Source organism: Stegodyphus dumicola, chromosome X2 (genome assembly GCF_044657685.1).
Source record: "Stegodyphus dumicola isolate Sdum_Otavi_A_Nest chromosome X2, ASM4465768v1".
In the NCBI taxonomy this organism is placed as follows: domain Eukaryota; kingdom Metazoa; phylum Arthropoda; class Arachnida; order Araneae; family Eresidae; genus Stegodyphus; species Stegodyphus dumicola.
In genome coordinates this window covers 159280498-159303992 of record NC_140781.1, presented here as the reverse complement: position 1 = coordinate 159303992, position 23495 = coordinate 159280498, and the positions used below count along the sequence as shown (strand labels likewise).

At 34.9% G+C, this 23495-nt stretch overlaps 1 protein-coding gene across 1 annotated transcript in view; it reads left to right on the top strand.

The window, feature by feature from the left end:
* The window catches only part of LOC118204240 (rho GTPase-activating protein 100F-like), a 264758-nt gene that overhangs the window by 217687 nt on the left and 23576 nt on the right, over positions 1-23495 (top strand). The window contains exon 9 of the mRNA XM_085808929.1: positions 1672-2605. Within this exon, the coding sequence (XP_085665055.1) occupies positions 1672-2605 (934 nt within the window). The remainder of the gene's footprint in view (positions 1-1671; positions 2606-23495) is intronic.

Sequence of the window (23495 nt, the reverse complement as noted above, 5' to 3'; positions counted from 1 at the left end):
CGTTAGAAGAGCATAAACTGGAATACACGAAGTACTTCAATAGCTTATCATTCTCCTTCATCAGGAACTTAATAGAGAGGGCTAGGACGAAATTACTGATGGAGGACACTGATAAAACGCATCAAACTCAACTTCCTTTACATTTTCTTTATTTTATGTCTCTTTTATGTGAATCTTTCATGTGTTTAATTTTAAAAGAGCGTTTAGCTAACTTAAACGTGGAAATACTTTTATTGTTTAACAAATGTCTGGTTCTCTCATTTGTTACACATTTTTTTGCTTACCTTTCATTTGTAAAACATGTGAAAGTATTTTAAGCCTATGACATTTATTAATGATTAAATCTCAATTATTTTTAGTTTGTCTTAAAAGTATAGATTTCTTTGTCATGAGTATGTTTTTATGATGCTTTAGTGAATTAGATAAAGCTTAACATTATAGGATGTATAAATTATTTTACTATATACTTATCAAAATTGAGAGACACAAACTATGAAATTAAATCTGCGCATAATCAGTAAAGTAATATAAGATATTGACTTGCTTTTCAGCTATGGATTATTCTTGTTTTTTTTTTTTTTTTTTTTTTTTTTTTGGCAAACATTTACTTACAAAACTGTGTGAAACTTCGAGATTAGAATGTGAAATATACTATTCAAGAGCTTACATAATAATAAAAATGGCCTTTACTAGTCAAGGAATTTTGCATTTCATATTTATGTCGAATAAATTTAAGTAGATTTCCGGTTGATTCATAGAAGTCATAAGATCATTTTGAAGTTGGAGACGTGGAAAATGAACAATGCCCTCGCCGAGATTCGAACCTGAAGCTCTCGAACACGCGCAGAGTGTGCTACCGTTACATCACGAAGGCATGCAGAAAGAAGGGAGAAAATACCTTATACACCAGTTTTTTAAAGGGCGACTGAGGATTAGGGGACCCAAGCGCCAAATCCTGGTGGTGAAGAATCATCATCTACCACCTTTTAGTTCGTGCGCCACTGTAGAGCCATTAGATTATTTTGAAACAGCAGATGCGAAAATTAGCAATGCCCTCCGTGGGACTCGAACCTGGACCTTTTGAATACGCGCCGAGTGTGCTACCGTTACACCAAGAAGACATGCAGAAAGGAGAGAGAGAATACATTATAAGAAATTTCAGTAAATAAATATAAAGAAAAGAAGAGATTTTATACGTTTTATAGTTTATATTAGTTTATTCCGTGTTTTGCTTTGGCAATGTCTTCGTGAGAAAAAATATGCATTTTATTTTTAAATATATTTTGGATATCTTAGTCGTAGCTATAAAAACGAAATATTTCATTTTATATTTTAAATAATAACTCAGTTTTTAGTAAAAGTACTTAATTTACCTGATTTTAGATTTTTCCAAATTTTAGCTGGTATTTAGAACTCTCCATATGAGCCTGGAAACCTCTGCATATGAGATTTGATGTAAACGGTTTCATTTTAATAAATTAAAAAAGGAAATGTTTCATATTTAAATAATTAAGCTTTCAAAATCATTTCTTCTCTTCTAAATAAAACTATGAGTAAATACTAAACTTTTTGAGTGTAATGCTTATATAGATTGTTATTATGTTAAATTTTATTTTTTTGTGCAATTCTCATATACCTAAATTAACATAATGTGCAATTTTTCTTTTTCAGGAAGAAGAACGAGGACTGGGACTACCTACGTCTGTATCAACATTATACACTAGAAGGCCCATGTTGCGTTCGGCAACAGACCTGGCATCAGAACTTGGTCGTCATACTATTTCCCACCAACCAACTCATCAAACGATCCTTAGCCATCCTTATATTCTAGAATACCTCAGACAAATTCCAAATCCTACACCTGTCAAACCCTCAGAGGAACGGCTACATCTGTTAACTCTAAATCCACGTGAATTCCTGAAGTACAGGCCAGAAAAAGATTCTGAGACTGTACTAGGAGGTGATGGATTTAGCGGTTTGCTATGGGTCCACTTGCTAGCCGGTCGTGGCCTGCGATCGACAAGTCACAGTGACCACTTTCGTGATTTGTACTGTGTCATAGAATGCGATCGAGTGCACAAAGCACGTACCATTGTCAGAACAGGAGAGCACAGTTTCGATTGGGATGAAGTTTTCGAGCTGGAATTGGTGGACAATACAGAAGTTGCCTTTCTGTTATACAGCTGGGATCCGCAACTACGGCACAAACTCTGTTACAAGGGCTCGGTACATTTGTTGACCATTCTCCGAGAATCTCCTTCCCACAGTCTTGCTCTGAAGATGGAACCTCGAGGAACTTTGTACCTTAAGTTACGATACAGGGACCCTAGACAGACCTTCCAACGGCTACCAGCCCAGAATCCTAATGCTCTGTTTGGAGTCGACCTGGAATCTGTGGTTATTAGGGAAAATTCTGGATTTTCAGTTCCCCTAATAGTGAAGAGGTGCGCAGAAGAAGTGGAAAAAAGAGGATTAGATATCGTTGGTATCTACCGATTGTGCGGATCTGCTGTAAGGAAGAAAACCTTAAGAGACGCTTTCGAACGAAATTCTCACATTGTCGATCTCTCCGTGGACCATGTACCAGATATCAATGTCATTACAAGTAAGTATTCTATTTGCATCACTTAAAGCTAATTTGTTTAATGTACTTTGTATTAAAAATTAGATAGCAATGCTTGATGTACTGTGGCCAGTATTCTAGTCTTTAGAACTTGTGTAATAATTGCCGAGTTTAGAAAATGTAAAATGTCCATGTTATTGAAAAACACTCAAATGAATAGTATGCCATCGATCAATATTAGTCCGGCAGATTAATAATCCCTATCTATGAAGTAAAATGTTATCTTGTCGTTGAAAGAGTTCTATCTTTTTCTAGATGAAATAGAATTCTAGGGATCATTTTTTGTTAGCAGTTTATTTTATGAAGCGTTAGTTACAAAGAAACTCGGTTATGCTTTTATGAAGCTAGATATTAAATGTATGTAAATAAGGAAAGTATAGAGAAAGAAATGTACAACAAAGTGCTGTTGTTTTAATATTCCCTGAATGATGAAACGATGTATTCTTGTCAAAAAATACAAATTGCTTTCTTTTAACTAACGCATCTGTTTTACACAAAGGGCTGCACATAATTTCAACTCATTGCAATACTTTGTTCACTGAATTTCAAAAAAAATGGTAATGCTTTAGCTCAAATATCTTCCACCAAACAGAAAGCACTAAAATTATTGGATGAATATAGATCTGCTTATATTTTGGCACTTTTCCAGTATCCAACCATTATGTATATTAACTCCAAATCTCGTGCAACACCAAATTTATGTGTAATGACATATTTTGAAATCAGGCAATACTTTGTGCAGCAGGAAACAAATTCTTAGCAAGTAATCTGAAACTTCGTAGTGCCTAAAACAAGGCTACAGAATAAAGTGGCTACTCTACTAGTCGCCAACAGAATAAAGCCGTAAAACAATAGCATTTCGCTCCGGATTCTATTCCTATTGTTGAAACAATCCGACTGCGTGAGATATCGAGGCCTTCCTCAAATATGATTATAGAGAGTAATGTAATATGAGGGTTGTTTTGGTTTATTTAATTATGGAAAAGAACGCAAGGACTATCTGCCTTAGAAGAGAGATACCTTCATGGAGGACTTTCTAAGCGAAACTCGCTCGTATAACGTTACACATGGGGAAAACTACAAAAACGCCCATGCAGCCAGCCCGTCCACCTGGAATCGAATGCAGGCAGGAACTACCAGTGTTAAGCAACTTTACCGCTCGGCCGCTGGTTGGCCGTAAATATGCGGGAAATACCACGTTTATGTGAATTATAGTGGTGATGATATGTATGTGACAAAGTTTGTATTTACATCGATGTTTTTAAACTTTTTCTAATCAACTTTAGGTGCTTGAAAACAATAAAAAATTGTGCACAAATTTTTTAACTAACACATGTCCTCTAACATTCCTTAAAGGATCTTCTTCCATTTTACTGCATTCAAACGTATTATTAAAGTTTGAAAATGGCTAAAAATTTTCATCCACCCGTGTGGTGGCTGGGTGTGAAAGAATAGTCAGAATGTGGTCTATGCGTGTTGTAAAAGGTGACTAAAATAGGTAATCTGTGCCCTGGGATGTAGCCTGGAACTCTGCACCTGGGGATTATATTAGGAGACTTGTCCTCTAAGTTGAGGGTTGGGCGTGAGGTTAATAGCATCACCCCATAAAAATCCGATTTTTACGAAATCAGCTCAAGAATTGTCTGGACCATCTATGCGGAGGCGACTTCGAACGGATTTTAGGGATTTGAGATTTGGAACTTTAAATTTTCTATTGCTTTACAGAAGCCATGGACTTTCTTTTTTAACGGAGTTAATGGATGATTATAAAAATGACTTAATGACACTTCAGGAAATGAGAAGGATTAGACAGGGAATTCAGGATGGCAGAAATTATACTATATTTTATAGCTGTGATCCTAGGAAACATGTGTTTGGCATGGGTTTCATTGTTCAGAAGAAGATTAGGCATATTATTATCGACTTTGAGGCCATGTCTCCTAGGTTATGCAGGATTAGAGAGGTAGATTCTTCGGCTGTAATTTGATTAATATACTGCACCAACTGAAGATAAGGATGAGGAGGAGAAGAATACTTTTTACGAAAATGTCCCTGCACTGTATTCTGCTAGCCCAAAACATGACATTAAGATTGTGCTGGGAGATGCAAATGCCAAGATAGGGAAGTAAAATAGGTTCATGCCTACTATTGGTGCAAATGGATAATGGGTAGAATGATATTTGTTTCTATGGAACATGATATGATGGTGACCAGTACTTGCTTTCCGCACAAAAGTATTCACAAAATAACTTCCTCTTAATAAGATCTCCTGATAGTGATACTTTCAATCAGATTGACTACGTGTTAATTGACACCTGACATGCTTCAGATGGTGTCCGAGAAAATATCACGGAAAATATATCGCGGAGAAAACATCGCAAGGCGGAAACGTCTGGTCCGGCGAATTACTAAAGAAACTGTAAATAAACTAGCTAATTAACAAACTAAACTATTTTATTTCGTCATCTTTCTTTTACTCATTTGTGGAAGACACTCGGGCAACCACACGTACTCCGCTTCGCAACTAAAGCATTGCAAAATAAAACAATAACATTCTTTTTTAAACAGTAGCGATGGCAGCGCCATCTCACTTCAAAGGGATTTAACACTCCCCCCAATTTGAAATTACAAAATTTCAAAAATTATACAAGACATTCTTAAAGCAAAAATTAATACCTATAAACAACATAATACTATTACTATAATTACTACTATTACGATACTAGAACAAAATACAATACATATGCAAAATATATCATTTTTCTATCAGAAGCACTGCGATCTTTGCGGTCGCTTTTTTTAATTCTCCTGATTTTGTTTTGATTTTAACAGTTCTTACTTTAATAACTTGACCTAAAATCCATTTGCAAACTGGCAGATAGTCCTCCTTGTAACAGAAATATTGTCCTTCTCTACCATCCACTTGTTTCTCTGCTGCAGATTTCTTAAATAGTCATTCGACCATTTTTTTCCAAATAATCTGAACTTTTTTTGTTGTTCTCTGCCACCGGCTTAACCTATTTTCATTTACGTCTATTATCATTGGCTTCGGAATCGCGTGTATCGATCTCCCTATTAAAAAATGACATGGAACTTCATAACAATCAGAATCATTAGAAATGGGTGTAAGGGGTCTCGAATTAGTATTCCCTCCGTTTGTACGATTATTGTCTCATACCTAAAACCAAAATTTCCTAGCTTTCTCTTTAAGTGATGCTTTACGGACTTTACACCGGCTTCCCATAGCTCGAAATGAGGGGACTTGGGAGGAATAAAGTTCCAGTCTTTCCTTCGGATGTAAAATAAGAGGACAAAGTTTTGTCAAAAAAATTAATTACATTGTAAAATTTCTTCAATAAAGGATTTAGCTCCTACAAAATTAGGGGCATTATCAGTAATATTTTCGCCCATTTGCCACGTCTGGCTATGAAACGCTTAGAGTGGTAATTAAAGCATTGGAGCATTAGAAGTCAAATCTGACAAAAGCTCAAGATGGATAGCTCGTGTCACAAAGCATATACATACACAAAGGTAAATTTTACTTAGCACACCCTTTCTCTGATGCTTGTAAGATACATAAAAAGGACCGCATAGAACCAAACCCGAAACACTAAATGGGGGGTGATCTATTAATTCTCTCGTATGGTAAATTACCCATAATCTGTGAAGAAAAAATCGGTTTATATTTAAAGCATGTCACATAAAAGTGTGCTGTTTTTCGCGCCATATCTCTACCACCTAAAGGCCAAATTTTTAAGCGTAGTGCATTCAATAATCCTTGAGGGCCAACATGCAATAATCTTCTGTACACACTATAAAAATAAATCTTACCTAGCTTAGAATTTCTTGCGAGAATCGCAGGATATTTCTGAGAAAATGGTAAAGACGCATTTTCAAGCCGGCCACCAACGACCAACAAAGGGTTTCAAATTTTTAAGTTACCTATTATATCCTTTTTACAAAGTAGAGCTCTCTGCTCATGCTTAATAAGATTTTCCTCAGCTGTTCTTACCTCTCCTAGTTGAAGAGGCCCTACTCTTTTTGATCTGTTCCTGCAATTGTAAATGAACCTAAAAATATAAGAAAGAACATTAATAAGTTTATAATTATTGTCACTAATATTCAAGAGTTTGCCTAAAACGTTAGAGTTCATGTCAATCAACATAGTTTTCTCAGAAAGGTCATTAATGTCAGTAGAACTTCTGCTTTCGTGCACAAAGGATTCCCTTTCACTTGGTGTTAGGTGCTCAACCTCTAGAACTATTGGTTGTAAGCACTTGTAGGGAAGATGTGGCTCTGTCAGAAATTCTGCACAAGTTCACCGCTTGGAATTGTTCGCTAGAGAAGAGGCAACTAACTCCACGCGTTAGAAGATTGGCAGGATTGTCCTTGGTTGAAAATTAAAACCATGAATCTTGATTAATCAACTTCTGAATCTCGTCAATGCGATTTGAAAGAAAGACTTCCATCTTCTGCTGGATGCCTTAATCAAAAACAATGTGTTCATCTTTCAAAGATGTTCAAAAGTTAGTTAGTTTCCTGTAGCAAAATTTTGTTTTCAGCGTATTGAAGCAAAACAGCTAAGTATGATTTCGTTCTATAGAAGTTAATTCGGTCAAGCCTTAGCTCAGAAAGCTCTTTGAATCCATACAAACTTCTGGGCATTTCCTCCTTGGAAGTAATTTTCAAACTAATTGGTAAGTTGACAGACATATTTCAAAAACAGGGATTTGTGTGATGTGTTATGTGTTCTTCCTATCATAACACCATCAGATGGATGGTTCAGTTCTATAGACAGACTATATACTACTTATATGAAAGTATTGGAATATTTCGCTACGAATTTATGCTGTATATCATCCGACTAGATCATAGTTTTTTAACGTGGGTGCTCACTGGTTATCACTGTGAAGATTTAGGAAGGCGCTGGTAATCTAGAAGACAGTAATTGAGCGCTTAGAAACAATAAGTGATAAGAAACACACCTAGCAAATTTGGTCACCTAAATATTTTACAGACATTTAAAAGTTTACTTGATTACGTATGCGAAGTCCGTTCTTTATTCCAAGAGAATTATACAAAACGCAAGTTACAAACCATCAGTTTTAAAATTCTAAAAGCATGACCGCAGGTTCATAAATTTGCATTTAGTTGTTACCAGTTTCTTCCTAAATTGCTCGGTGAGTTTTAAATAAAATTAGATGACGGTCAAATGCAATAAATACCTAAAACATTCAATGAACGTTCAGTCGGTGCCTATAGATTTCATTCTAAGAACATCTGGTCTTACACTGTTGCGAGAGTAGGTGGCTGAACAAATTCAAAGGGAACGGTGAACCTGCCACTCCTCCAAAGTTAGTAACTTATGGGTAGATGATGCATAGGAGTGCCACATAACGTGCTGCCATTTCTTGCAAGCGGGACGTACAGTTTGAGTAAGGTTCATCTGTTGTTCTATACCTGGATTCCAGCCCCATCCCGCGAGGTGGGAAACCAAAGTTTTGATAACCTAGCTGCCGTGCTACCGACCGAAATAGAATCTATTTCAGTATCATCGCATTCCTGTGTTGCAGGTATTAGTATTTATAGCTCTAAAAACAAGTCAACAGAAATACAATCAAGTTCATTCTATAATTCAATGAATTCTCAACATTTAGGAATTAATTCTGTAAAAGTAAGTAAGGTCTGCTAACAAATATTGGTCTTAGAGGACGTTTTAAGCATAGGAAATATACTGTGAAGACCATTATACAGTTTTTGATTTATGCATATCCTAGAAGAAGCACAGAAATTTTAACAGAACATAACATTCAGTTTTTCGTTTAATTTTATACGTTATTAATCTTTATTTCGCTTCCGCAACTTACTGGTAGTTTGTGAATGTAAAATATTACCTAAAACGTTTTCTAAATGCTCTCATTTCTCCCCACTCCTCCGTTTTAAGCAAAGAAAACTGAGACCACTAGTATTTATAATTTTTTTTTTAAATTGCTTCGGGTTTAAAATCAGTTTGCTTGTATAAATGTCAAAAAATATTATAATTAACTAACGGTACTGATCATAATTTAATCTATTCCTTCAATATTTGTTGTTGACAGGAATTTATGTTTTAATTTTACGAAATGAGCCGTGAATTAATTAATCATTTGAACCAATTAATATAATTGTATTGTCAATAAATATATGTCAGAGTAATAAGCAATAAAATATTATTTGCTTTTAACAATGAATTTATTGGCCTTAAAAGTAACTTTTTGGCAGGCCAAACTTTTAGAAAATTGTTTCCTTTTCAAGGTCTTGTTAATTACATGAATAACAAAGGCAAAACTGAAGCGGCTAAATTTAATGAAAGCAAAGAATAAATAAAAGAAACTTTATACCTGAAAGGTGAAAATTTGCAGTGTATATCGCGCCAGAACATCCAAAAATTCGAAATCAAATTTTGATTAATGCTGGAAATATTTAAACGTGCAAATGTATGATACATAAACCAAATACGGATTTTCCTCCATCGCACCCAATATTTGCACTCCCGACTTCGGGCGCAATGCTCCTTACAGGCGCAGATAAGAAATTGTAATTAATACTATTAATATGCAGCAATTATTAAAAACATAATTCGTTGCAAAAATGAATGCATTTATTTTTAAGAAAACTCTTACAGAAAAGAATGTCAAAATTTCATGTCCAGCACCAAATGACATAAATTGTCTGGCTAACAAATTAAATGAATTTAATAGAGTGCTAAAAAAATTAACATTATAATGCAGGTCTCATAAGATGAGATTCACTCGGTGTCACTAGTAATGTCGTCAAAACAAAGGTAACGTATTAATATCTTGAACCATTTGGATATTCATCACTAAGCCAAATTTTTCAACACCGTCACGTCTTTTCCCCAAAGTTCCTCCAGACTTGGACGATACCCTCCGAGAGCTCCTGTTACATACAGCAAACCAATGAAAGCCTTTAATTCAATAACTTCGGTGGGTGTGATATCTCTCTCGCTGGAAAATTTATGCTTGATGGATTTCATGTGCTGGTTTGCGTAGCTAAACGATCATGTCCAAGATGTCGTCAGAGAATAAATTATTCCAACAATTGATTGCAGTTTGAGCTTTCTTAGCGTTTCCTATGCTGCCAGGAAGATGAATTATGACATTGTGAACTTGCCTATAAATTTTTCTCAAGAGCAGAATTTTAGCCCATTTGGTAATTTTGTCATTTCCAAAAAAATAGTTGGCTTCTGAATCTTGTTCGTATTCATTTGCAGTCTCTTTATCAGGTACAGGTGAGTAGAACCGAACGAGCAGGTCGTTTGTTTTTTGTGCTTCACAGCGAACAGTGGTATTCACTGGATTTTTTATGATTTATTAATTTTTATATCACTGGCGAAAGAGATTAACATTTCACCAATAATGGTGAAGTTCATCTAAGAACGTTATTGACTATCATTTTTCTCATCGTGCATCTGTGTAGTGCTTCGTAATAACATCAAGTGTTTTATACTAACTATGCGAAAAGTGTAGATCCATACGGTAGTGTTATTTTTTGAATGCATAAATTATTGTTCTTATAGAGAGAGTTATTGTATACATGACCCTAGAGCAATTCCGCAGGAATCTCCCATTGAGTTAACACGGGATTACTTGTGCATTAATTACATATGTTCATCGTTTTCTCATCGCGCATCCGTGCAGTGTTTCGAAATGACTTCAAACGATCCATATCAACAGAAAGTGTGAAATGTGTAGATTCATATGGTGGTGTTATTTTTTAATGCTAATATTTTGTCTTCACAGTGAAAGTTTTTGTAAACATTACTTAAGTGCCTCTCCATAGGATTCTCCCATTGGTATGATATGGAGTTATTAAGATTAGTACAACATGGAGTTATTAGTAGAATGAATAGTAAACCTCATTGTCCTCATCCGTGAAGTTCTCTCATCACTCAGGATAGAATTTAGTATTTCCTGTCTGACAATATAATTTTCAGAATTTTAGGATAAATTTAAGTTGCTTTTTCATTGTGAACTGCCGTTTTGCAAACAACTTTTTCTAATACTAATCAAACGGCAGCCATTGCTTTGCTGCTGCAGCGTAAAGGGAAGTGAACTACTTCACTGAGCAAGGTCACTCTTTTGTTGCCCTGGCAAACCAGTTTTAGGTAAGTGTATGTCATCACCTTAAGTCCCAATCACATTATATTTCGGCTACGCGAGACTTGACGTCGAAAGGAACAATTCTCAGAACCCGCACAATTCCAGAAAACCCACGTAGCTAGGTTACCATTTTCACTTACTACAAAGACTTCAACGCCAAACACTAATCGAATATCGCTCAGATTGGGATCACGTGAGGCTTCAGAAGCAGAACTTTCGTCTGATTGGTTGTCTCTACCTGAGACTGAGGTCCAGCCGAGACATTTTCAGTAAGGTTCGAAAAAATCCCGCGTAGCCGCAGCATTGTTTCCGTAGCTAGGCGGGACTTTGCTTCAGGCGGGGCTCTATTTTCTAGGAATCCTCCCGTTTAAACCAGTGCTACCAGAATCTCGTTTCTCAGAAAAGTCCCGTCTAGCAGGGACTGTAGCCATGTGTGATAACCTCTTTACTGTGCAGTCTCCGCATGTTTTTGTTTACAGCTGGGATTTAGCACTTTATAACTGTTTTCACTAATACTAATCCGGCTTGTTTGAACATTTCTGTCAAGTCAGCACGTCGTCTTTAACTATCTAGAAGTAATATGCTTCAAAATGAACATGCATTCCAATTGTAATGAATTATTTTTTGTCTTATATTTATTTTGCGGTATTTTGCATTAATTATGTGCTTGTAGGGCATAATTCATAGTGGCTAATTTTACTTAGTCCAGACGGATTTACTTAAATAATTACCTAGGACAGTACAAGAGTATTAGTACTTAATAATACTTATCTTAAATTTCTATGCATTTGATTCTCTCTTTCTATATTAATTATTGTACAGTCTGGTACACTGTGTTCGGACATTCACTCCAGTAGTGATTATTCCTTTTATAAGTATATTACTGCATCAGAGTTTAAGTATTCCCTTCAGTCTTTCACATATATTTTTATTATTAATGGTAGACAATTGCTAAGGATGGATGACAGTAGCAGAGAAAGCAACCGCAAAATGGAAGGCTGGAAAATATAGAATTTAGCATAAGCGCAGGATACAGTAAGATGTGATGTGCGTACGCAAATTTTTGATTACCGAAGTTGTTCGTCACGTGGTATCGCTGATAAGCGATATAAATATTTTGTCGGGTATTGATCAGTGCTGTTCAAAAGCAAAACTTAACGGGAAATAATCAGTTAACGAACTTGGAATTTTCGTTATGTCTTTCCGACATTACTTAGATGATTTTACGCTTGGCCATATTATTGGCAAGATTGAAGAAGAGCGAAAAATAACAGAAGTTGCTAGGAAGTTCGACGTCAGCCAGTGTTGTTTCAAGGCTGTTTTCAAATCCCTTTCAAACAAACGAAATGCGTATCACATGTCACGAGGAAAGTCATGTTCGCAGTACGACGCCTGCAGAAACTAGGTATATAGTGCTTTCGACAAAAGGAAGCAACGCAGCACGGCTACTGAGGTAGCAAATCAGTTACTTGCTGCTATTACTGGCAAGCCAATCTCCCGAAAAGCTGTAACTAGGACGTTTGCATCTAGGGGGACTATACGTCCTGTTGTGTGAGTTCCATTGTCTAGACATCATTCCGTCAATGGTGTTTTCAGCATCGCAAATGGATGGAAGACGACTAGGCTTGTGTATTATACTCAGATATGGGTAGGATCAGTTTGTCATCGAACCGTAGACGTCGTTTAATCTGGCATGAGAGTGGTCATGAATCCTAATGTAGCGCCATGGTGTGGGCTGGGATCATGAGCAATGATATACGTCGCTCTGTGTGCTTCCAACTAGGACTATGACTCGCCAATGATATACTAATAATGTTCTGCTGCATCATATTCGCATGTTCCGTGGTGCTGTCGGTGATAAATTTGTTTTCATAGACGACAACGTAACATGTCAACATGTTCTAAAAACCTTAATACTGAAAACTTTAAACATCCACAATCGCTACAAGTACATATTCGGGCACAATGCGCCTGGATAGCCAGGCTGGAATAATCGATATTTTTCCGAAAAATATTGAAAACTCAGATAAAAACTCACAAAAAATAATAAATATTACTAACCTTCAAATGTATTTGGGAGCAATGTGCCTGAGAGACCAATATAGTATTAACTGCCCTCCACGGTATGGGAAAGTCAACCGAATACAATGCCGCAAAACATTAAAGCAAGAAAAACTGCTAGGTGAGACAGATTCGTTCCATTCCTAAGGGAAAACGATGAACAAGAAAGTCAGAGCTGTGACTTTTAAGCCAGTTGCGCCCGACCGAAGGTTAAGCAAAATTTATGCTAGTATATATGTTTCATAAAAAAAAGTTATATGAATTTAAAGGGTTTGGTTTCGTAGATTATAGCAAAGCACACTAGGGTTATCTGCCTAAGGAGAGAGACGCTTTCGTGAAGGACTTTCCAAGGGAAATAGTTAATAAGCATATATACGTTACGAAAACGACCATGCAGCCAGCCCGTTCTCTTGGAATCTAACCCAGGTCCGAACTACCAGCAGTCAGATATTTTACCGCAGAACTTAACTCGCAGTATACCCTTCAAAATGAATGATATCACCTGATATTTTTTGGCCAGTGACAACGATAGACAATGGTATATAAGGTGAAGTAAAATTTGTTCAGTTAATAATTGATGCGAAAATGTTCTGAATATGAAAAATTCAGTCCATTTTCGGATTATGATAAAAACTTTAAAAAATGGCAGATTGAAAGAAAACAGAACAGTCTTAAAAAATGAAAAGAATTTTTTAATGGCTTTTATCACAGACATTATGAATGAAATGATGACTTAGTTTTTACAAATCATGACTTTAAAATTCAATATTTCTGTTGCATTACAAACCATGAAGTCGCATCCTAGTAATGAAATGTCTTCCCATCGGATAAAGTACATGAGGATTCGGAACTTTCTTCTTCTAACTGGTTGCAACCCCCGATGCCTGGCAAAAAAAAAAAAAAAAAAAAAAAAAAAAAAAAAAAAAGAAAGAAAGAAAGGCGTTAGCAAAATTTTTATAAGCATATATATATCGTATATCGTATATTGTATATATATCGTATACCGTATATCTATCGTATTAATGTTCATTAAAGCAACTGAAAAAAGATATTGATGTTAATATGAAATAATCAGCAGAAAATATAAGAGTTAAAAATTTAGGGGGGGGGGACATGATGATTATAATTGCTTCAGTTCTGATCAACTTCTTGTGGTTGAAATACGTATCCTCTTGATTCTCCTGAATTATATACTACCTCTCTATCCTAAAAATACCAACGTAGTTATAATAAATCTCTGTGAGCTGCGTAATTTCAAAATTAATCTCCATCGTGTTATACTCGTATAATACTCATGATGCAAGTAACGGAAAAAAAAAACTTTCTCCCAATAATACAATAATAATGTTAAAATTTTCAAGCCAAAATCTTATCTTACTTATAGGAATAAAATAAAACCATAACTATATTATACTTATCTTCATATTATAATCTATGCAATTTTCTCTCTCTTATCTTCCTTGTTATCATGTCATGCAACGCTTAACTTTTCTTATTTCAAGCATACTATAAAAATTTAATAAGCACAAATGCAATTGTTCCAGAACAGGCGAGCAAATTGCGCCAGTTAAGCTATGCTTGTCAAGAATAAGGAAGTATTGAACCGATTAATCAGACTTTAGTACCAGGCTACATCATGTCCCACGTCATCCACACCAAAATTTTACTTACATATACAGTGAAGGGAAAAGTATTCATACCGTAAATATACACTAAAATAACTTAAACATTCAAAGTTAAAAGCTTTATTAAAGGCATATTATCGTGTCAATTATTTCATAACCATGCGTTAGAAACAAATGTAAAGGAAATATTTTTTATGTATTAAATATAACAGAAAGGAGGAAAAATTGATCATCTTACAGTTACAGGCACGATACATGAAAACTGGTATAAGAGCATTACTAAAGAACATCAATATTCTATTTTAGTGCGGATTTGAGATTCCACAATTCATATAAATTTTTAAAGCAATCAAAAGAAAATGACTACATAAAATTAATATTTTGATTGGAATTTCTTTGGTTATAATTAAAAGAAAGCAATCTATATTAGTGACAAAATCAAATTCTACTTCATCAATTCATAAAGTCTCTATCCACTGAAGTGACAAAAGTCATGGGATACCTCCTAATATTTTGTCGGTCCTCCTTTTGCCCGGCGAAGTACAGCAACTCGACGTGGCATGACTCAACAAGTCGTTGGAAGTCCCCTGCAGGAATATTGAGCCATGCTGCCTCTATAGACGTCCATAATTGTGAAAGTGTTGACGGTGCAGGGTTTTGGGCACGAACTGACCTCTCGATGATGTCCCATAAATGTTCGATGGGATTCAGTTGTACCAGAGGACCGAGTCCATGCCATGTAAAAACAGCCCTGACCATTATGGAACCACCACCAGCTTGAACAGTGCCTTGTTGACAACTTGGGTCCATGGCTTCGTGGGGTCTGCGCCACACTCGAACCCTACCATCAGCTCTTACCAACTGAAATCGTGACTCATCTGACCAAGCCACGGTTTTCCATTCGTTTAGGAACCAACCGATATGCTCACGAACCCACGAGAGTCGCTGCAGGTGATGTCGTGCTGTCAGTAAAGGCACTCGAGTCGGTCTTCTGCTGGCATAGCCCAAGGAAGACAAATTTCGCCGCACTATCCTATCGGACACGTCCCTCGTACGTCCCATATTGATTTCTGCGGTTATTTGACGCAGTGTTGCTTGTCTGTGAAGATTGACAACTCTACGCAGACATCGCTGGTCTCGGTCGTTAAGTGCAGGTGGTCGGCCACTGCGCTGTCCATGGTGGGATGTTATGCCCGAAATTAGATACTCTCGGCACACTCTTGACACTGTGGATCTCGGAATGTTGAATTCCCTAACGATATCCGAAATGGAATGACCCATGCGTCTAGCTCCAACTACCATTCCGCGTTCAAAGTCTGTTAATTCTCGTCGTGCGTCCATGATCACGTCAAAGCCTCTTCACGTGAATAACTTGAACACAAATGAAAGCCCTGCCAAAGCACTTCGCATTTATACATTTTCTAAGCGATACTACTGTCATCTGTATATTTGCATATTGCTATTCTATGACTTTTGTCACTTCAGTGTATATGTGGAAAGAAAGAAGTCTTTCATATGCATAAGATTTATCATAGTTAATAATATAAGTACTTTTAGTCACATTAGTCACATTTTTAAATGCTGAACAGGTAATCAATGAAAACAAATATTCAATTTCTATAGTGAAAGCACGACAAAAAATGTTCTCTTACATTCATTTATCAAGTTTCTTCCAACCAAATATTGTTTTCTACTTATTTGATTATGGCAAAGCGCTCGAAAGCTATCTGCCTAAGGGCAGTGATGCTTTCTAAGGAAAACTGGCTCATATCCACGTTGCATGAACATAGCGAAAATCACGAAATCACCCATGAAGCAGGCCCGTTTGCCTAAAAAGGAACACAGGTCGAATTACCAGTGTTCAGCGACTTTGCCGGTCGGCCGCTGATGTGCTCCCTTCTAACTTATCAAGGAAATAAGGCACTATGAAATTATTTTTAAAGAACTAATGGGATAATATTCCTTTTTATCCACTTGAATTTAATACACTGCTGAAATAATATTCGATAACACATGATAAAAAATAAAAGTGTAAAATAGAATGATTTTTCAGTTTTGAAACTGTGAAATGAATGAATTGTAAAACGTGAAAACGTTTCGCTACAAATTAAAATTTAGCTTAATTTTAGGCGAAATTAAAATGCGTTTAAAATTGAAGGATGAACAGTATATGAAAGTTTAAAAAAAATATTATTTACGTTTATTTTTAAATGCGCTTCATTTTTTACCGTATACAGCATTTTCATTATTTCGTTAAAAAAGCGTATTAATATAGTACAGTAACTTTCAAAGCTTAATAACTTTACTGTTTGCTTACTACACGACGATAAATCAGTCTAAACAGCTAAATTGGTTGTAGGCAACTCTCATAATTCTTAACGCTCTTTTCTTTTCTCCCAGTTAAAATATAATTGTTCAGTTTATTGCTTCAAAGTCCAACTCATTCAGCAAATTCGAAGTAATTTAAGAAAAGATAAAAAAAAAAATTCTGATTAAAAAAATTCGATTGCCTACAATATATATCTAAATATTTATAGCTATACGCTTCTCTCTTTCTGTATATATATATGTACCATCTCCAAGGAACAGAAATTCAATTAAAACCATGAATTATTAAAAGCAAAAAATTTTAGTCAGCATTTTAATTAATATATATATACACGCACAGAAAGAGAAAGCTAGAAATATACGTAGATAAACTGATAGCGAGATGAAGGAATTTTAATATGAAACCGCCATTACTGGCAATCCAGTTCTTCATAATTAATTTTCAGCATAATTTGTAGAGTACATTTAATTGTACATTGCAAGTACAATTAATTTTACTCAAGTATCAAGACAGGTGCGCCCACTATCTTAAATTTAAAGCATTAGTTTCATATTTTAATTTTTGAAGATAACACTTTAGAAGAAGAAAGAGTAAGAGTCAGAGTTACAAGTTAACTAAAATGGTCGTAAAGGATGTTATTGTCGAACTATATTATTGGATATAAATGATATCAGCTTGCATTGGTTTGAATGAAACTTTGTGGCCTTTATCTATTGCTAAGATGATATCTACTAATTCCCCATGCGAAAAGGGCAATTTTTCAAGAAGTATGTTGAAGTGCTTACGTTAAATAAGTAATGTTTTAAATTAGCTAAATAGTTTTTAAATAAGATGCCAAATAAAGTTAACCCATTAAAATTTCGCTAGAATATTACGTCTTTAAATAGAAAACCAGTTCCATTCATTTTTATTGTGTAAAATAAAAAGGGCTGATTTTAGGCTTAATATTCACGAAATTTTAGCTTTTAAAGTCAACATTTAATTCAGAAAATAAAACAGAAGGATTTGCAGACGCAAATGACAAACGGGTCTACTCTTATCGTAACTACAGCATTTCATATGTATACATGTACAGTAGCTATTTGCATATATTTACTAGATATGTTGATATATGTTATGTACTATGTTTTATACATGCTAGTTTAAAAACACATTTGAAATATTTAGTTAGTTTAACGCTACAACTTCAGACACTCCTAAAGTACTAAGAAACTAAAAAGGAAAATACGATTAAATTCGGGAATATTTTCTCACAGTATTAAAAATAAAGGTGTCACCGCATAGCTGAATCGAAAGAAAAAAGTTTTGTTTAAATCTTTCCTGTATGAACAGGGAAGTTAGAAAAAAGATAAAGAGCGTGGTTTTCCCTACTTTGTTATTGAATAGAGAAAATAAAATAAGTTCAGAAAGATTCTAGAATTAAATATAAATGTGAAAAGAATATAAACTTAGTTCTTAAATATTTTCGCATAGATATATTTTTAAATGAAATAAAATTTACCATATATTTTTCAAAACTTTGGCCTGACTTACAAAGACGATCCTCGCTTTTTGATAATATTCTTTTTCTATACTAATTTATAATCAGAATTCATCCATCAAAAACCAATTTTCTAACCTGCCTCATTATTTTATCTATAAATTTAAAGCCAAATGTTATCGTTTATGCATGTAAAATACGTTGTTTACATTTCGCTCTTTTTTGCAAGTGATTTCTTGTGCGTTATATACGTTTTCGGGCCTAAAAGCCTTTGCAAATATTGTGTTTCGTCATCTACCAAATAAGCAAGATATGTTTGTATACAAACTCAAGATACGCTATCAACAAGCACATTTTTAACCACCGAAATTAGTTTCTTTATTAATTTCTTTTTTCATGCTTGAGAGAGAATAGCTGATCCTCGCATGGCAAACATTGCGTTTCCGACGTTGCCAATTTCGTGTTCGATCTTTTTATTGTATTCTAAGTTACAAAGGCATTTATAGAAACATTATGATTACTTTTGCCTTAAACTCGATCTTAAAATTTGTTCTTGTAGGATTTTCCTATAATAGAAGAAAGAGAGGTGAAATTTCTTCTGAATTACATTATTTTGCAGAAAAATCGTCAAAGGAACAATGCTTCGAATACTTTCTCAAACCGATCCCTATGAAACTTCTACCACGACAAAAACCGGTTTATAAGTAGATTTACTGGTTGTGTTTTGGAATAAATATGTAGTTGAAAGTAGAATATGTATGTATGATATATATTATTTTTTACAATAAAATACAAGTGCTCTTTTTGTTTCTTAAAATTCGCCAAACTGCGCCTAGGTGCTTGCGATAATACGTAAGTACCAGTGTTTGTTTCTTTCGATAAAAAGAACGTAGTCATCCCTGTGAATAACAAAAGGAATTGAGCGAAATTAATAACTCTTGGAGCTATTCAATGTGTCAGCCTCAAACTGAAAATAATATCAAACCGCTAAAACTAATTAAGTGATATCGTGGAAATAATAAGTATTTAAACAGTAAAAAATTACAGTAGTAAAAATCGATTTTTTATTGACAAAACGACAATGTATCTCATATAAATAATTTGATTCAATTCTGTTTCAAAACGAAAGTGCGATAATAAGCTGAAAAGAGTCAGCTACAACTATAGATGATACAATACCAGGGAAATTCCATTCAAATCATTATGCTAAAAAAAATTCTTAAAGAAAAAGCAGCTTATTTTTAACTTAATAGTCTATTACCGAATTTAAATATTTAGATACTCCCGATATCGAGTCTCAGGATTATTTTCACCTCTTTCATCTTTTTTATTCATAGCAATCACAAACACATTTCTTTTCCTCAAGGCATTCATAAATCCCGGTTAATCAAAATAAAAATAAAACTGAATTAAATAACGCGAGGTACGCTTTCTGTCGCTCTCGAAATTAAACCTATTATTAAATTCTGTGCTACAGCGTAAGAAACCAAGCAGATTTGAGCTCTCTAATTTATTTCGCTGTAGGCAAGGCAAAAGAGAATTCTTTTGAAAAATTAAATGCCGAAATACCACCAAACTTAAAAGCTTAGGTGTTAAAATAAATAGCCATGAATAAAACGCTTATAAACGTGTGAAGTGCCACATTAAAAATATTTTAAGAAGTTCTTTCATACTGCTCTTTAATTTAATTGCAATGATGCACGATTTTAAGGTAACTCAATATTCTTTCAATGATAATAATAAAAAAAACCCTAATATTGAAGTAACTCAAATTTTTATTGTAGTGACAAAAAACTGTATATTTTTCCAATGACATACTTTAATAGAATGGAAGAATCTTTTATATTTCGCACAATTTTTTATTTTCTACATCATTTTACTTCTGTGATTTGCACTTCTGTTGAGAATGGATAATTTAAATCTCTATGGCAATATATAACAAGAGAAATGTGCGAAGAATAGATTTAAATCAAATGCCTCAAATCCTGGAGAAGTATTAATTTCAGCTGAATCTTAAATTTTTATTTATCCAATATCATTTCTTCTTGGTTCTACAAGCTGGCGAGTTGTTAAGACCGCGCAATACTGGTAGTTGGAGCTGGACACGAGTCCTGGCGTTTGAGTTTTCTGCATGTGTAAAGTAAATAACAGTCAGTTTCCTTTAAAAAATCCTCCATGAACACAACCTTCACTTTAGGCAGACAGCCCTTGTATGCTTTTCCATATTCCAATAACCTAACCAACATTATTTTTATTGACAAAAACTTCACTTGAAATCTGTTCAAGCAAGAAAAATCAGCTATAAAATAACGTAACCACGGATGTTTACAGAACTTTCTGAATTAATTTACTGCAAATTTTTTCAACAAGTTTTTTTTTTCAACAAGGTTTGTATGTAAATCATTATTCATTTTAATGACAAAAGCAAATTGCTATTCAAAACATTAAAACTCAAATTAGCACTTTCTATTATAAAAAGGAAACAACCAAGCTAAAACAAAAGCAATAATATATGGTTATCGCAAACAAATGAGTTTTAAAGTGCTATAACTTCCAGCATATAGACCTCAATCGTTCGCACAAATCAAGGCTAGGGAAAACTTAAATTTCAGTTGTGAGAAAGATTTAACAAAGCTTAACAGCTTCTGTAAAAATTAACAGAAAAAGGTGCATTGATCTACTCCCCCCCCCACACACACCTAAAGCATTGGTCTTTTGGTTTATGTGATTACGGCAATGCCTCGAGCGTTGGGCTCGAGGACCTACCTAAGGAAAGGGATGCCCTCGTGGAGGACTTTCTAAGGGAAACCGGCTCGTATACATCCTAAAACACTGGTTAGATTAGATTAAATTGCACACAAGGGACATCTGCCGACCGGCAACTTCATATTCCAGTAAGAAGATGGTGCGACACGTCACTGAGATGCCTCGCTACCGAACAGAGCTGGATTGGGAGATGTGCTGGGGACGTTTGCTTGTTTAGCTGCTAGTGGCAAAATAGATAAGAGCTGTCTGCTTAAAATGAAGATGCCCTCTCGAAGGAGCTTTTATCCAAAATTCCTCCTACCACGTCTTGTACCTGCACTGTTATGCGCCCTCGCGGCATAAGTGTCACTGAGCCGGATACGTCGCGTGCTCACTGCGACGGCATAAGTTGCATTGATTGAGTGAAGGACCTTTTAAAGAAAATTGACTCGTATTTAAGCTACATATGGGAAAATCCTGAAAAATGCTTATGCAGCCAACCCATACACATTGATTCGAACCCGAGTTGAACACACGATCTCGGCAATCTTATTCGCTCAGACAATGAAAAGGAATGATGTAGGGCTATTCAGATGGCCACTTAGCTCTCCGCACATTATGCCTTATGATTCCCAACCCTATTTTTGAGTTTGATAAGATACTGTTTTGGGGGCCACCGTTGCCTATGGATGTGCTCTGGAACCGAAATACTCGGTTTTGATGATCAGAATATTTGAATGTAAATGAAAAAGAAAAGCGAAACTTTTATCATAGCCAAGTAAACTTCTTTTTTGTATTGATGAAAGGTCCAATGACAAAAAGATAAGAAAGGAACATTTTAAATTATAGCAACAATCTCTAAAAACATCGTATTATTATTTATACTTTTTATGCCAGTATTTGAAGTACATCAAGCATATTTTGGGTACCCTGTTCATTTCTTTCTTAAAGTATCAAAAGAAAAATGAGAGGAGGAAAAGCATTAAGTTTAATTTCTTAGTTACAAAAATTAAAATATCCGAGTTATATTTTCCAAACTATAAATTTAACATCAGTTACCTTTTGTAATATTCTTCTCTTCTATATATTTTATATTTTTTTTATTTATTAATGATAAGTATCTTTATCCTTTTGACTTTATGCGTTCCATTTTGCAAAAATAAAATATAAATACTAAAACAATCGAAAAGGGAAGCAGTTGGTTTAATAACCCTTAACGAGTTTTGCCTTTTCGTATTCGCAAAGCTCAGAAATGAGAGCCATGCTTGATCATTTTCTATGTAATCCTTCCCACTGAAACTTCAAGCTAAGGGAACATAAATGACCATCAAACTCTGTTTCGATACTCTTGATATTCACCACCATGACACCGCAAATTAATGCATCTGTTGACATGAAATGCAAATAAAGAACGGACTACCGATTTCCCACAACCATTTCCTTACCCATTATAGTGAGACTACAGCATTTGCGTAAAAGTGGTCTGAGGAATAGAAACTATTACAGAGGATTTGACTTAATAGCGAATATAGACCTGCCTGTGATGTACGATCTATGGCGCTTTAGAATCCTTTCGTGACCAGTTTCGGCGGTGAAGCGTAATAAAATTATTCCACTCAGAGAATATGCAAGATCAAATGTCGTAAAAACTCTAAACGTAAAAACCATGGAGGTAGGAAATAAGAGGAGAGGCTCTAACTGGTTTTTCCCATACAGTGCTTTGAAGCAGTGGCACACCCCTTGTGAAGACCAAAACATTCAGTCACTTGCCATTAAGATCAATTGGTTCTGGCATGATCGGTTGGTGTGTTGGTGTATTTAATTATGGCAAAGCACACTAGGGCTATCTGCTTAAGGGGAGGGATGCCTTCGTGGAGGACTTTCTATGAGAAACTGGCTCGTATACACGTTACACATGGGGAAAACCACGAAAACACCCATGCAGCCAGCCCGTTCGCGGGATTCGAACCTCGAACCGAACTACCAGTGTTCAGCGACTTTATCGCTCGGCCGCTGGTGGGCCCTCTGGCATGATCGGAGGTGAACATTTTGTAATTTATGTCGTAAATATATGTATATGTTTTCTTTTTCTACAATATTTCAGTCCTGAGTATGTTAAAAAGGATACATTTTTAAACGACATTTCATTCTGAATGGAATTAAATGCTATACTTTTCCCAGAAAAGTTTAATTTGAATGAAATATTTTCACAAGTTTTCGCTAATTACATCAGAAAGAAATTTTAAGGCAATTCGATTTTATTCGGTTAACAATTACAAAAATGAAGATCAAAGTTTATTATATCATTAATATTAAAATTATGCATTATTTCTTTTTTATTACTTCCTGAAATAGTTTCTCAAATATGAGATGATATTTTTGCTTCCGAAGCATCCTTTAAATCAGAGTCACTTCATAATTAATGCTCTGTTTGGTTCATTTCAAATTACAACACCTTTTATTTTAATAA